We start from the raw sequence: 12,375 nt of genomic DNA, 5'->3' as shown, positions 1-12,375 counted from the left end.
GGAAGATGAACAGCTGAAGGTGTATCACATTTCTGAAGGTATTGTGTAAAATATAATAATACCTACTTTCACTCTACACTTACTCATAGATATAAAACCCAATCCTTGATGAAAATGTTTTTTAAACAATTTTTCACAATTTGTAAGTAGTTTGTAGTTTATCAATGCCTGACCCTAGAATGTTTAAGTAATAATGCCTAAAAATCAACTCTGCTTGAATATACAACATGTTTATGTTGAATTCCCATAACTCTTACGGTATTTACGAGGCCATTTATTAGAATCGAATGGTGTATGATTTTTTGCGTTTCTTATCTTTAATACAAAATAATTGAAATAATTATCAAATGTCACACACCATTACGAGAAATTTGGCAATGATGCATATTAAAAGCTTGAAATGATGAATGATTGTACCTTACTACCAATGAGAAATATGTCACTATTATTTTCACTTACTTTTATTGATTACTAGCTGACCCGACAGACGTTGTTCTGTATATAATAAATAAAATAATGTTTTTTTTATATGAATTTGTCAATAATATATCATAACATCAAAAATTACTTCGTAAAATATGCACCCTGCTGTCGTAATGAAATTGTTTCACAGCAGAACTGTCAAACCGTGCGTCAATAAATTCTCCCATAGAAATTATGTATGGACACGGAAAAACAAATTTGATGTTTTTATTTAATTTAGCAGCATTTTCCTATTTATTCACCTTTTAAACCCTCTCTGGACCTCCACAAATAATTCAAGACCAAAATTAGCCAAATCGGTCCAGCCGTTATCGAGTTTTAGCGAGACTAACGAACAGCAATTCATTTTTATATATATAGATTATGTCATTTGATTAACTTTATAAGTGTAAGTTTGGCAACGTCGCTAAGATTAGGACTTGCCATACTGGTCACAATCAAGACACAATGTTCATTAAAAAAAAAATTACACTCAAAATATGCATTTTAGAACTCATGTTTCTTGGACTTTTCTTTTTAGCTATAGACTATAACCCTTAAGTTATGGGAATTGAAATATAAACACGTATTAACCTTACGGAACAGAACCCCTTTGCTTCCTAATGGAAAAGTTTTTATGTTCTTTTATATATAAATGGGTGTGTCTACACTTTGATTTCTATACAATTGAATACTAGTAAAAAAAGTTCTGAGTGATGATTTATCACAGACCTGTTCCTAATTTTTTTGAGGAAATGTTTTGATGTAACTGATTGATTCCATGTACTTATTGGGTGTTCTTAGACTGTAAAATGTAAAATAACAAGTCTTATTTTGTTCCACAGGTATGGTATGACAGAGATGTACTGCAGTGCCAATTATTGAGTGATAATTTATTTTATAGATAATTGAATAAATAAATTAATTTAATTTATGAAGTATTATTTTACCTAAAACAAGTTCTGATGTGAAAAATCCTCTAGCCGCGTTTTGCGTATTTTTGTAGGGAAATAGCTTAATATGGTAAATTTAAATAGTGTTTTCTAAATATACCTGGGAATGTCTAAACTCTGAACTGTTTAAAGTCCAATTTTTGTTTCATAAAAAGTATTAAGGTAACGATATACTCGAATTATATTTAAGAATGAACGAATAAATAATATATAAACGCCGTTATCACTTCCATTTATTTTATAAATATCACAGATTATAAAATAACCACAATATTTGATCATATCTTCAAATACATTTCGTGACACCACCCCAAATGAGGGTGGCATGCTGTAGGTTTCATTCTAAGCCTAAATAGATGCAACATTTTGGAAAAAACAAATTAAGAAAACGGGCTTAAGGTTTGGTCTCCGCTGCGCTCCAACTAGATACCGCACGACCTAAGAACAATTTTTTTTTATTACGGTAACTATTCGTGGCGTCTTTCAAGTTTTGTAACATACGCTTCGTGCAATTTTACATCGGAATTAATAAAATGCAAAATACTTGTAGTATTATTTTAACAATTTTTTACTACGCAACCCGGCATTTTAGTTTCAATTATTAGGAAAGTAACAGAACATGTGGCACGTCAACGTTACACATTGTGCGAGACTGGCTCGTACGCCTACTTGGTCCTGGTATTAGCTGCCGCACTTTGCGACTACGCCTGCGGTATCTTGTTGGAGCGCAGCGGAGACCAACCCTTAATCTAAAAAGTAGAACATTCATGTGTGGGATTCCGACCTACCATGTTACTTCAAATTCGAACATTTAAGACAACTCCCCACTACTCTACATAATACTTGCACAATCAAATAGGTACGCAGAAATAAATTTGCTAAAATATACGAGTTCAACAATTTTCCAACACAAAATAGATTAATCTTAAAACATACACTCGTATTCCAAAGCGTAAATGTAAAGAAAATAAATTATTCGAATGACCATCGGTTATTTCAACGTCATGTGAAAGAATTAATAACAATATATTAGGTATTCTTTACTTTTAAATGAAATTTCCTGTTCAAAAATTAAATCCATTACGCGTAATGTAAAAAAGATAGACTTCAATTTTGATCTTGGAGCATTGCTTTTAGTTATTATCCATTGAATTGTTTTTACATTAAACTTTAGTAATAAAATGGATGCAAAATAAAAAATTTGAGAATTTTTATTAAATAATTCGAAATTTAAGTATTTATTACGATTTGAATTTTATTTTAAGTATGTATAAAATTTAATGTATCCCTAAATACCTACGACCTAGATTATTTATACGTATAGACAGCTGTGAACACTTCGAAAAAATAGTGTCGAACTGTTAGCCTATATTTTCAGCAACGCACAAACACTTAAATAAGTGGCTGGCGCGAGTGTAAGAAGTAGCTGTCATGCCCAATAAGGTAATAAACCTGGCCTGTTCACTGTTTGCATACGTTGTCTAACAGCAAGAGGTAGACTTATAAATTATCAAAGTACCTACTGAACTTCACCATCATTGCTCCGTGATACCAGGTCCTTCCAGAATGGTAGAAATATTAAGACGAGGGTAATACTTTGATTAGGTAAATAAATATATTATACCTCACAAAAAAGAAAATTTGTAAATTTTTATTTTAAAACGGCAGTTTCATACTTTGACCCCCATTATATATTACATAAACATACACACATTGCAACAAAACATCAATAAGCCTGGAGAAATAAGATTCAATTATAATAAAATATATATAGGGCCTGTAATAGGTATTGCCACCATTAAAATAAAAAATATCTTGCATGTAGATAACATAAATTAGTAAATTACATACTTAACTACTTAAATAAATTACAAAATCAACTTTATTCTGACGATGAGTATCACATAATAAACTCATACGTATTATGTCCGTGATACACGAGGCTAGAGTTAGCAAGCTAAGTAACTCTACCTTCGTGTTTATAAAACTAGCTAAGTTTCTAAGCTAGCATTTCTGACATATGACCAAAAAGTCAGAACGTAAATAAAAAAAAATAGGTCAAAACCTCGATAACCACAATACTTAAATGTAGACGGAAATTTTATAAAATATTGTCATCTTTCATTCTTCAGAATCATATCAAAGTTTAAATATTTGTAATGTTGTGTAAGTAGCAAGTATATATGTATATTTATGAAATTTTTAATATCCGTTTCAATCCTCTTTCTACTTATCTGATCCTTTCCCGTGTTCCGTATCCTTTTTTTAACTTAGTTTCCCAATCTTTTAATTTACGTTATTGGCAAAAAGTAAACGCTATTGCCAAAAGAAGAAAAAAAAAAAAATGTAGACGGGCAGGGCAGAAGAGGACGTGACAAATGAAACATTTTTTTTAGAATATGGTAACCCAGAGAAGGTACATGGGATGATGACATCTGACAAGTGACAGGAGTAATGTGGAAAAGAGTCACTAAGACTTATGACGCGTTTGATAATCGTTGCTATTCGTTGCATAATGTTGATGTATCGTGCGCTGTTAAATATTATTCTATAAATTATTGTTGTGTGAGCTTTTAAAAGTGCTTACTAATTATGTACTTAATAAAAAAATTGAACTTTCCTTCGTACTTTTTGTACATGAAAATGCTGGCTAGCTTTAATAAATAATAGGTGATATGATTACAGATATAATTTAGATTATTTTATCAGCTATCTACAATGATATTTTTAATACTATAATATCATTGGCTATCTAATATAACGAACACCTCTAGGCTTTAGACGACATATGAAATTATAGATTAAGCTATTAATATTTAATATTGTTTATGGCCTGGGTAGAGAAAATCTAGGCTTAAAGTTACTGGGGGTAAGTTGTTCCGAAGCAAAAATCGAAAAAACTGAAAGTGCTCTATCAATCAACCTTTTGGTCTGGAGTAAGCATTTTTGGTGTTCCGGACATGAGAGATTAACTTAAGTGTTTGTAATTTATCCAGATATATTAATCTCTGCAATTTAAACTTTTTGTAACAGTGTTTTAAGGCACACGATAAAAAGTAAATGTCCTAGAAACATAGTAATAAAGCCCTTCGATCAGGGTCAAATGTGCCGCGGCAACCAACTCTCGACTAGCCTATAATATCTATATTGATAGGAAGACAAGAAATCGCATAAGAATTGGTTGACATATTTTTCGAAAAAAAGAACACTTTCAAAAAGAACACCGGAAGCAAAGAATGCAGGACTTGAGCCCACGTTCAACAGCACCACATTGTAGCCACCGCGTCCAACCGCACGATAGTGGAATTAATGCTCTTCTGTTGGCAGCAACACCCATCAGTATATCCAAAAGGCTGCTACTTGGCAATATGGCTGACTGTTTTCTACGGTGTTATAATAAGTAGTATTCAGCAATCAGTCAATGAAAACTCTGGAAATTAAACTTTCACTATAATCTTCATCTCACATTTATTTAAATTATTACTTTAGAAGATCCTTTTTTTACTGATGTTCAGCAAAAAACTACTAGTTTATAAAATGTTGATATTTTTGTAAATTTATATTTGAATTAATGTAATGCTATAAAATATAGTTGTACGTTTCAAAATCCAGTTTAATCCTGCGTAAAGGACAAAAATTATAACCGATTCAACCGACCTTAGCTTTTTTTTTTAATGAAAATACGGGACAAGACGAGCAGGACGTGCAGCTGATGGTAATTGATACGCCCTGCCCATTACAATGCAGTGCCGCTCAGGATTCTTGAAACCCCAAAAATTCTGAGCGGCACTACAACTGCGCTCGTCAACTTGACACAAGATGTTAAGTCATTTGCCCAGTAATTTCACTAGCTACGGCGCCCTTCAGTCCGAAACACAGTAATGCTTACACATTACTGCTTCACGGCAGAAATAGGCGCCGTTGTGGTACCCATAATCTAGCCGGCATCCTGTGCAAAGGAGCCTCCCACTAGCCCTCCCTCCGCTCAGCTGCGGCCTAACTGGCGTTACTGGTGGAGGCCGTTAAAATGGCCGGCCCACATTCTAACGCTGTAGAAAGCGCAGGTCCGGCCACATACGGAGTATTGCTGTCATCTCTCGTCTGGCGTACCCCAGTATCAGCTCAAATATTTTGTTCGTGAGCAATGCAGAGCTGCTCCAACTATTTGACCTGATTCCGCCGAATTCTACCTTCACACAACACGCGTATAGAGCTTCCTTGTGCGGTGTTTCCAGGACGTTACGACATGGGTACAGATAAATATTAATAGTACAGATAAATTAACCTTAAAAAAAGTGCATTTTTCTAAAAGGCTGGCAACGCTCCTGTGTTTCCTCTGTTGTTGTAAGAGAATATGGGCAGCGATATTCACATAGCATCAGATGAACTCGTTTGTCCTGTTATAAAAAAAAATATTAAAATCTTGTCAATTCAATATACCAGACGCCTATCCACGATATTCAAATTATTTTTTACAAAATAATAATTATCTACGACAAATTCAACAACAAGATCCATTACAGCATAGGGTCTTCAACGTGGGCGATAACGCCCCCTTGTGGGCGATAACGCCCCCTTGTGGGCGATAACGCCCCCTTGTGGGCGTTTGAGACTTTCGGGGAGGCAGTAGAAGACCCAGAGGAAATTAGGGGGCATTGAGATGGCGCAGATGGGGCGTGGGTAGATTAAAAAATATAATCTAAAAAGGCAAAAAAGTACACGAAAATACTCTAGAAAAAAACATATTCTCAAAGTGGGCGGTGAGCTAAATAAGGTTGAGAAACTATGCATTACAGTATATTATTCCTTGTGGAGATAGTAAATCAATCATATATTTGTTACATCTTAAGTTTACTTACCTAATGCATAATTTTTTATAAATTAAAATAATACAAACCTTTTCCATTCAATGCCTTGAAGATGTCGACAAAAAGTTCTGGTATAAATTTGCAACATTTTGAAACCCGACAATTATTGTGACTAAGTAACGCGTGAAATTGATTTTCAATTTAATTATGGCTGCCAGTCTCATAGTTGTATATTTGGCGTAGATCTTTAAGTAATGCAGGTCCGGTGATTCTTAAAATCTTGGGTCTGGTCCAAACACGTGTTTCTAATGCTTCCTCTAGTAATTCGTCTAGTGGCATAGATTCCGAAGTAAATAATTCAGTCGAATATTTTTTCTTTTACGAATGCAGTTCATTTTAACGATGTGTCGTCACTTTGCAACGGTCTGGTTTAAAATTAATGGCATTTCATTGTGTTGTAGCCCAGAGGAGGTACAAAAATCTCGGTCTGGTTCTATTTCTAAATGATACCACACCTTGGGAATTAAGCGATGGTTCCCAGTTTAATTGTAATGCAATTTGCATAAAAAATAGTTCCGATGAGTTTCATACACCCGTTCTTCTCAGGTCTGAGTCAGAGGTTTCGTAATGGGTACTTTAATGTAATAAGTGGTATAAAAATCCTTTTCTTAATAAAAATATTTGAATTTAAATTTCTGCTGATTGATTATTTCGGTTTTTATCTGTTCGTGTCAATAATAATAGAAAATATGTATTTTTTATATCTTAGATCTGTACGGCAGTAACCTCCATTGTGACTGAATCATATCTTCCTTGTGTTCGATCGCCGATAGTTTACTGGCATCTGAAATATAACCTCGCAATTACTTTAAATTATAAATATTAAAATATTCTTGCGGTGGTTTTGAAATTGAAATGATATTTGTATAAAAAACGCCGTCCTTTTGCAAACCATTGCACACGTCCCTTAAAACCCCGGGATATGACAGTCGTCCCGTAACGAATTAGTACTTGTAAAGTTTCTTGTTTAGATTTCTATTATATTACATACACTACCAAATACGTTGAATTTTTTAACCTAAATATATAAAGTTGATGATTGTCTTTTTTATTTTACCACTTCTAGGGATCGCAAACTGTAGTTGTTTTTAGGGATTTTTATCGACAATTTTATATATCTCCACGATAACCTACTTACCCCTATATATCTATTATAAACCGACTTCAAAAAGGAGGAGGTTCTCAAATAGATTGGTATTTTTTTGTAAGTCATTGCCGAGCACATTGTTAGGTATATCATGTAAGCGATTCGCTCACCATCTTTATAATTAGATTTGAAGGGATAAAAGATAAAAAAAAAACTGTTAAGTAACCTCACTAATGGAAATAAATATCCAAATTTAATGTGCACCAAAATTTATGAACGATGCGGAGCTCGAACCCGCGCCTTAGTGCTCTTACCAAATGGGCTAACCTTCCGAATAACGCATGCTCTGTAGATCTTGGTATGTTTATACAACCCCAATAATTACATAATATTAGGAAATTAGTTAATTAATTCAAACAAAACAAATCTTATAACTATATTACAAAACTATGAGTACATAAAATTAAAGCTATCATTACGTGGTAGCGTACCAAGAATACTGGCAGCATTTTCGCGTTGGATAGCTGGGCTTATCCGTTGACCGAGATAGCTGTCAGCACTTGGTTTTTCAGTAGCCTTATTGAGGCGCGAAGATAGTATTTTGAACATCCTCTGCGCCACTGGGAAATTAATTGGGGCAGTAATGTCCTCGAATGGCGATCACGTACCGGAAGTCGTAGTGTTGGTAGGCCCCCCACAAGATGGTCCGACGATCTGGTCAAGATCACCGGAATACGTTGGATGAGGGCAGGGGTGGACCGATCGTCGTGGAAATCTTTGGGGAAGGCCTTTGTCCAGTAGTGGACGTCTTCCGGCTGATGATGATGATGAGGAAATTGATTTGAGATGTCGCTCTTTCGAATCTAAAGTATTTGTTATTGGGATAAACGATTTTCAAGAAAATACCTTTATCCAGGATGAACTGCTGCACCAGTCTGAGGAACGCGGTGGCGGGCACGGCCATATTGATGTAAGGGTAGCAGGCGCCCGTCACCGTCTTGGCGTTGCTGACGATGATGCCCAGAACCTCCACGCGGGAGCTCCTGCTAATGCGGAATATGGGGCCGCCGCTGTCGGTGTAAATACATCACTGTTACATTTTCAATGTTTAAGACTCTGGAATGTATGTAATAAACCGCCATTCACAAATATAGAATTATGAATTTGAATTTGATATTTTTGATTATTTTTCTCGAATGATTTAATGAAATTAGTACTCTTGCTCACTTCGTTCCATTAGCGTTTCTTTTTTATATTTGTAATGTCAGACAGGCAAGTGGTTCATCTGATGAAAAGAAAAAATCATTCACCCACGGACTTGTTCTCGGGGATAAAGTGCTCTGTGAACGGTTCGATCACTTGGCGTTGCGTAGAGAGTGGAGACGTCGATTCATTGTATGTCTTTCTCACGGGCAATGTTCCGAAGAGCTGTTGAGATTGACACCGAATTCAAGTTTATCAAGACACGCCACAAATAGCTTTTTTCATTTTATTTCATCCCCACCATCTGGATGGGTGGCATTCGTCTACAGTGCGGTTTTCCAGTAACTTTCTTCCACGTACAACTAAGAGGTGGAATGAGCTTCTTTGTGTGGTGTTTCCGTGGCGATACGACAAAGGCACCTGGTAAAAAAGCGCGTACACCTACCTAAAAGGCTAATAAAGCACCTGTGATTCCTCTGGTACCTACCTATTGCAAGTGATTGTGCGGCGGTGATCACTTAACATAAGGTGACCCCTACGCTCGGCCCCTTTATCCTCCTGTTCCTCAAAAAAGACTTCCGAAATAGGTACCAAAAAAAGATGCGTTGCCGGTCTTTTGGATGAGAAAACGTTCTAGACTTGAAGGTCCCAAAGTAGTATCGGTTTCGTTCACTTGGTGTTAAGTGGTACGTCCTGCCCATTATAATGCAATGCCGCATGGAATGCACAGGAATCTTGAATAACAATCTAAATAAGAAGTTACTAGAAATGATATAACGTGAAAATAAGGCGTTTTTACTAACTGATAAAACTGTACCACAGCCTACCACAGCGGTAAGTCATTTAATCATTAAACTGCTATTTTATTAAATAATTTGTACCTATTGCTTATTATTTACTATGAGATCCAAAATTGATTCATATTGCCGTCATTTTGCACGCTACACAAGTTCTTTAACATCCGTGGCCTTGCAAGCGTACGTAGCCATGATCCCAATGGCTCACCACGACAGCTAGATATCAGATAATTAGTGCAGGTGTCACCTGAAGCCGGACTGCACACAGCAGGAGGTCTGCAGCATGGAGGGCGAGGCAGTGTTGACATGGCCGCTGGTCACGGTCGGCTTGAGCCCCTGCAGGTTGTTCTCATTGAAGTACGGGTATCCCGCTGCCAGCACGGGTTCGCCTGCAACACGCCAGAAACTAGGCATCAACTTGATTACCCATAGACGCCTAATACGGAGCGAACACTTTCAAAGAACTATATTTTTCAACTAATAAAATTAATCAATAATAATGAAAAAAAAATGAATAGCATAACACTAAATTATTATCCTTTTTACATTTATAAATAGATTTGATTTATTGTAATCCATATTATTACTGCTACGACAGAACATGTATGCATTCCCTATGAAACACCTTTTGATGGGCTTCAATTTTCCGAATATTTACCATGGTAATTTATATTTTTTTTCCACTATCAGAAAGTAGAGATTTTGACGCACAGAAAAAAGGCAATTTTTTTTAAAAAAGCTGATATTTTCGATTGAAAAATAAGGGTTTCTTTTTCGATATTTGGGTCAAAATGAGGTGAAACATAAATATTTCAATTCTACTAAATTACAGAGTATTTGGGACACAAAAAGGCAAATTTTCACCAAATTTCGTGAAAAAAAATTAGTTTGGAAAAGATAAAAATAAAAAACCAAAACCTTTTTCATTTCATTTTTGTTATATTCTAAATCGTTTCCAATGGGTTTCATCCTACTATTATTTTTTTCACTTTTATAGTTTTCAAAGGCTTCAGCACTGGTCAATAGAGCAGTAATAACTGGAATTCGAAATTTCGAGCGGTTACCAATTTTGCGGTTACCAATTTTGCGGTGCACATTCTTGCGTTCTTTAAGGCGTACATCTATCCACATATGGCGTATTGCCATCATCTTTGGCCTGGTGCTCCTCAGTGTCAGCTCAAATCATATGACGTATCATGTGCCATGTAGGACAAATATTGCTGAAGTGTTTGAGCTCCAGTCCATGAGATTTCTGGCTTCTTGCTCTCATCTGTGTCATACTCTAAGACTCTGACAGCCTACATAACGTTAGTATTTTTGCTGGTTGAATTAGATTGGAGAAGTAGAGCGGGTCGAGTAAGTAAGTAAGATTAAAACGAGGTTGAGCTGAAAAGAGTTTTTATGAGACTGATTTTATTTACAATCTAAGAATATTAATGATTTTTCGTAGAATCGTTATTACTTCCTTTTAAATTAAAGTCCGACATGCTCCTCATAACATAAGCTATCCACCAGAGAAAGTGGCAGCTGTTTTTGAGAATTGCCAGAAAAATGAGATAAAAATTGGACGTAGTTCCTGAAAAACGTTCCAAGCCACAAATATCACATTTTAAGGAGTTCGTGTTTAAAGGTTAATAAATATTAGGTATTCCATACATGTGGGTTGGGCTGCTAAGTCATGATGTCATATAAATACTGACAGTAGGGCTGCCAATTTTTGCCAGTCCGTTTTTAATGTGACCAGTTTTGTATTCTTAACCCAATTTCGACATGATTGTGGTTTGGAACGTTTTTCTGGAATTGACACACACACTTTTTACACAAATCATCTTGCCCCAAGTTAAGCATAGATAGCCTGTGTTATGGGTTACAAGACAATGATATATTTAATACAATATATTTACTTAAACATACATAAATACATTTAAACATCCATGACTCGGAAACAAACATCCATATTCATCATATAAATGCTTGCACCTACCGGGAATCGAACCCGGGACCTCTATCTTAGTAGGTAGGATCGCTAACCACTCGGCTATACAGGAATTACGTCCAATTATGTGAAATGTTTTCCGGAGAATCTCACCTTTCTCAGCGGGGTCATCGGAGAAGTCTGCCGGCAGGAGGTGTGACCAGCACTGCGGGTTGGTGAACAAGAGAGCGAGGTCGTAAGCGATGTCATCCTTGCTCTTGTACCGGACTATCGCGGTCTCCATCCCGCTTTGGCAGTACACCGACACTTTGTTTGAGGCGTGCTTTGAAATTTAAACATAATATTATGCTTCCTAGCTCAGTATATTCTAATCATTGAAATATTATAGTAATGGTATCATGTATAAGTGTGGAAGAATAGTGACGTTTCATCAGCGCTTGCCTTTCCAGGAGGTATACTAATGAGACGCGTAGATAGTAGTAGGTACTTTGTCCAATAATTTCATTTCAGGGCTCGATTTTAGGACCTTTTCTATTCCTTATTTATATAAATGAGTTTCTTGCGCCCATTCTTCTCAGGTCTAAGGCAGTCTCTTTTGAATGGGTGGTAGATTTTGACGTTCAATAAGTGATTTTAAATCTTATTTTGAATAAAAATATTTGAATTTGAATTTGATCTCCCTTATTGCAAAGGATAAATATCAAATTGTGTTGTTTGCTGATGATACATCTCTCATGTTTAAAATACACCGTTGCTTACCAAATTTTGATGTTGTTATCAATGCTTTAACTAAAGTTTTACATTAGTTTGAAGCTAATAACTTGTTACTTAATGGTTATAAAACGAAATGCATTAAATTTACTTTACCAAATGTTAAGCAAGTGTCAATCGATAAACAGCTTAAAAACGAGAAATAAGATATAGTTGATACCGCTGTTTTTCTTGGAAAGTCCAATGGGGCCCTCATATAGAAAACTTATCAAGTAGACTAAGTTCTGCTGCATACGCAGTAAAAAAGATTCGTTCCTTAACAGACATTGAAACTGCAAGATTGGTTTATTTTAGTTAC

At 35.5% G+C, this 12,375-nt stretch overlaps 1 protein-coding gene across 1 annotated transcript in view; it reads right to left on the bottom strand.

Moving 5' to 3' along the window:
* Nucleotides 1-5,031: 5,031 nt before the first annotated feature.
* The window catches only part of LOC126977958 (peroxisomal leader peptide-processing protease-like), a 50,228-nt gene continuing 42,884 nt past the window's right edge, over nt 5,032-12,375 (bottom strand). The window contains exons 8-12 of the mRNA XM_050826667.1: nt 11,460-11,628; nt 9,618-9,759; nt 8,277-8,440; nt 6,313-7,067; nt 5,032-5,812 (exon numbers count right to left, since the gene is read on the bottom strand). Of these exons, the coding sequence (XP_050682624.1) occupies nt 6,982-7,067; nt 8,277-8,440; nt 9,618-9,759; nt 11,460-11,628 (561 nt within the window). The 3' untranslated portion in view covers nt 5,032-5,812; nt 6,313-6,981. The remainder of the gene's footprint in view (nt 5,813-6,312; nt 7,068-8,276; nt 8,441-9,617; nt 9,760-11,459; nt 11,629-12,375) is intronic.

The sequence above is a fragment of the Leptidea sinapis genome, chromosome 46 (genome assembly GCF_905404315.1).
Source record: "Leptidea sinapis chromosome 46, ilLepSina1.1, whole genome shotgun sequence".
Classification (NCBI taxonomy): domain Eukaryota; kingdom Metazoa; phylum Arthropoda; class Insecta; order Lepidoptera; family Pieridae; genus Leptidea; species Leptidea sinapis.
The sequence above is the reverse complement of the archived record's forward strand: the minus strand, read 5'-3'. Positions and strand labels throughout refer to the sequence as shown.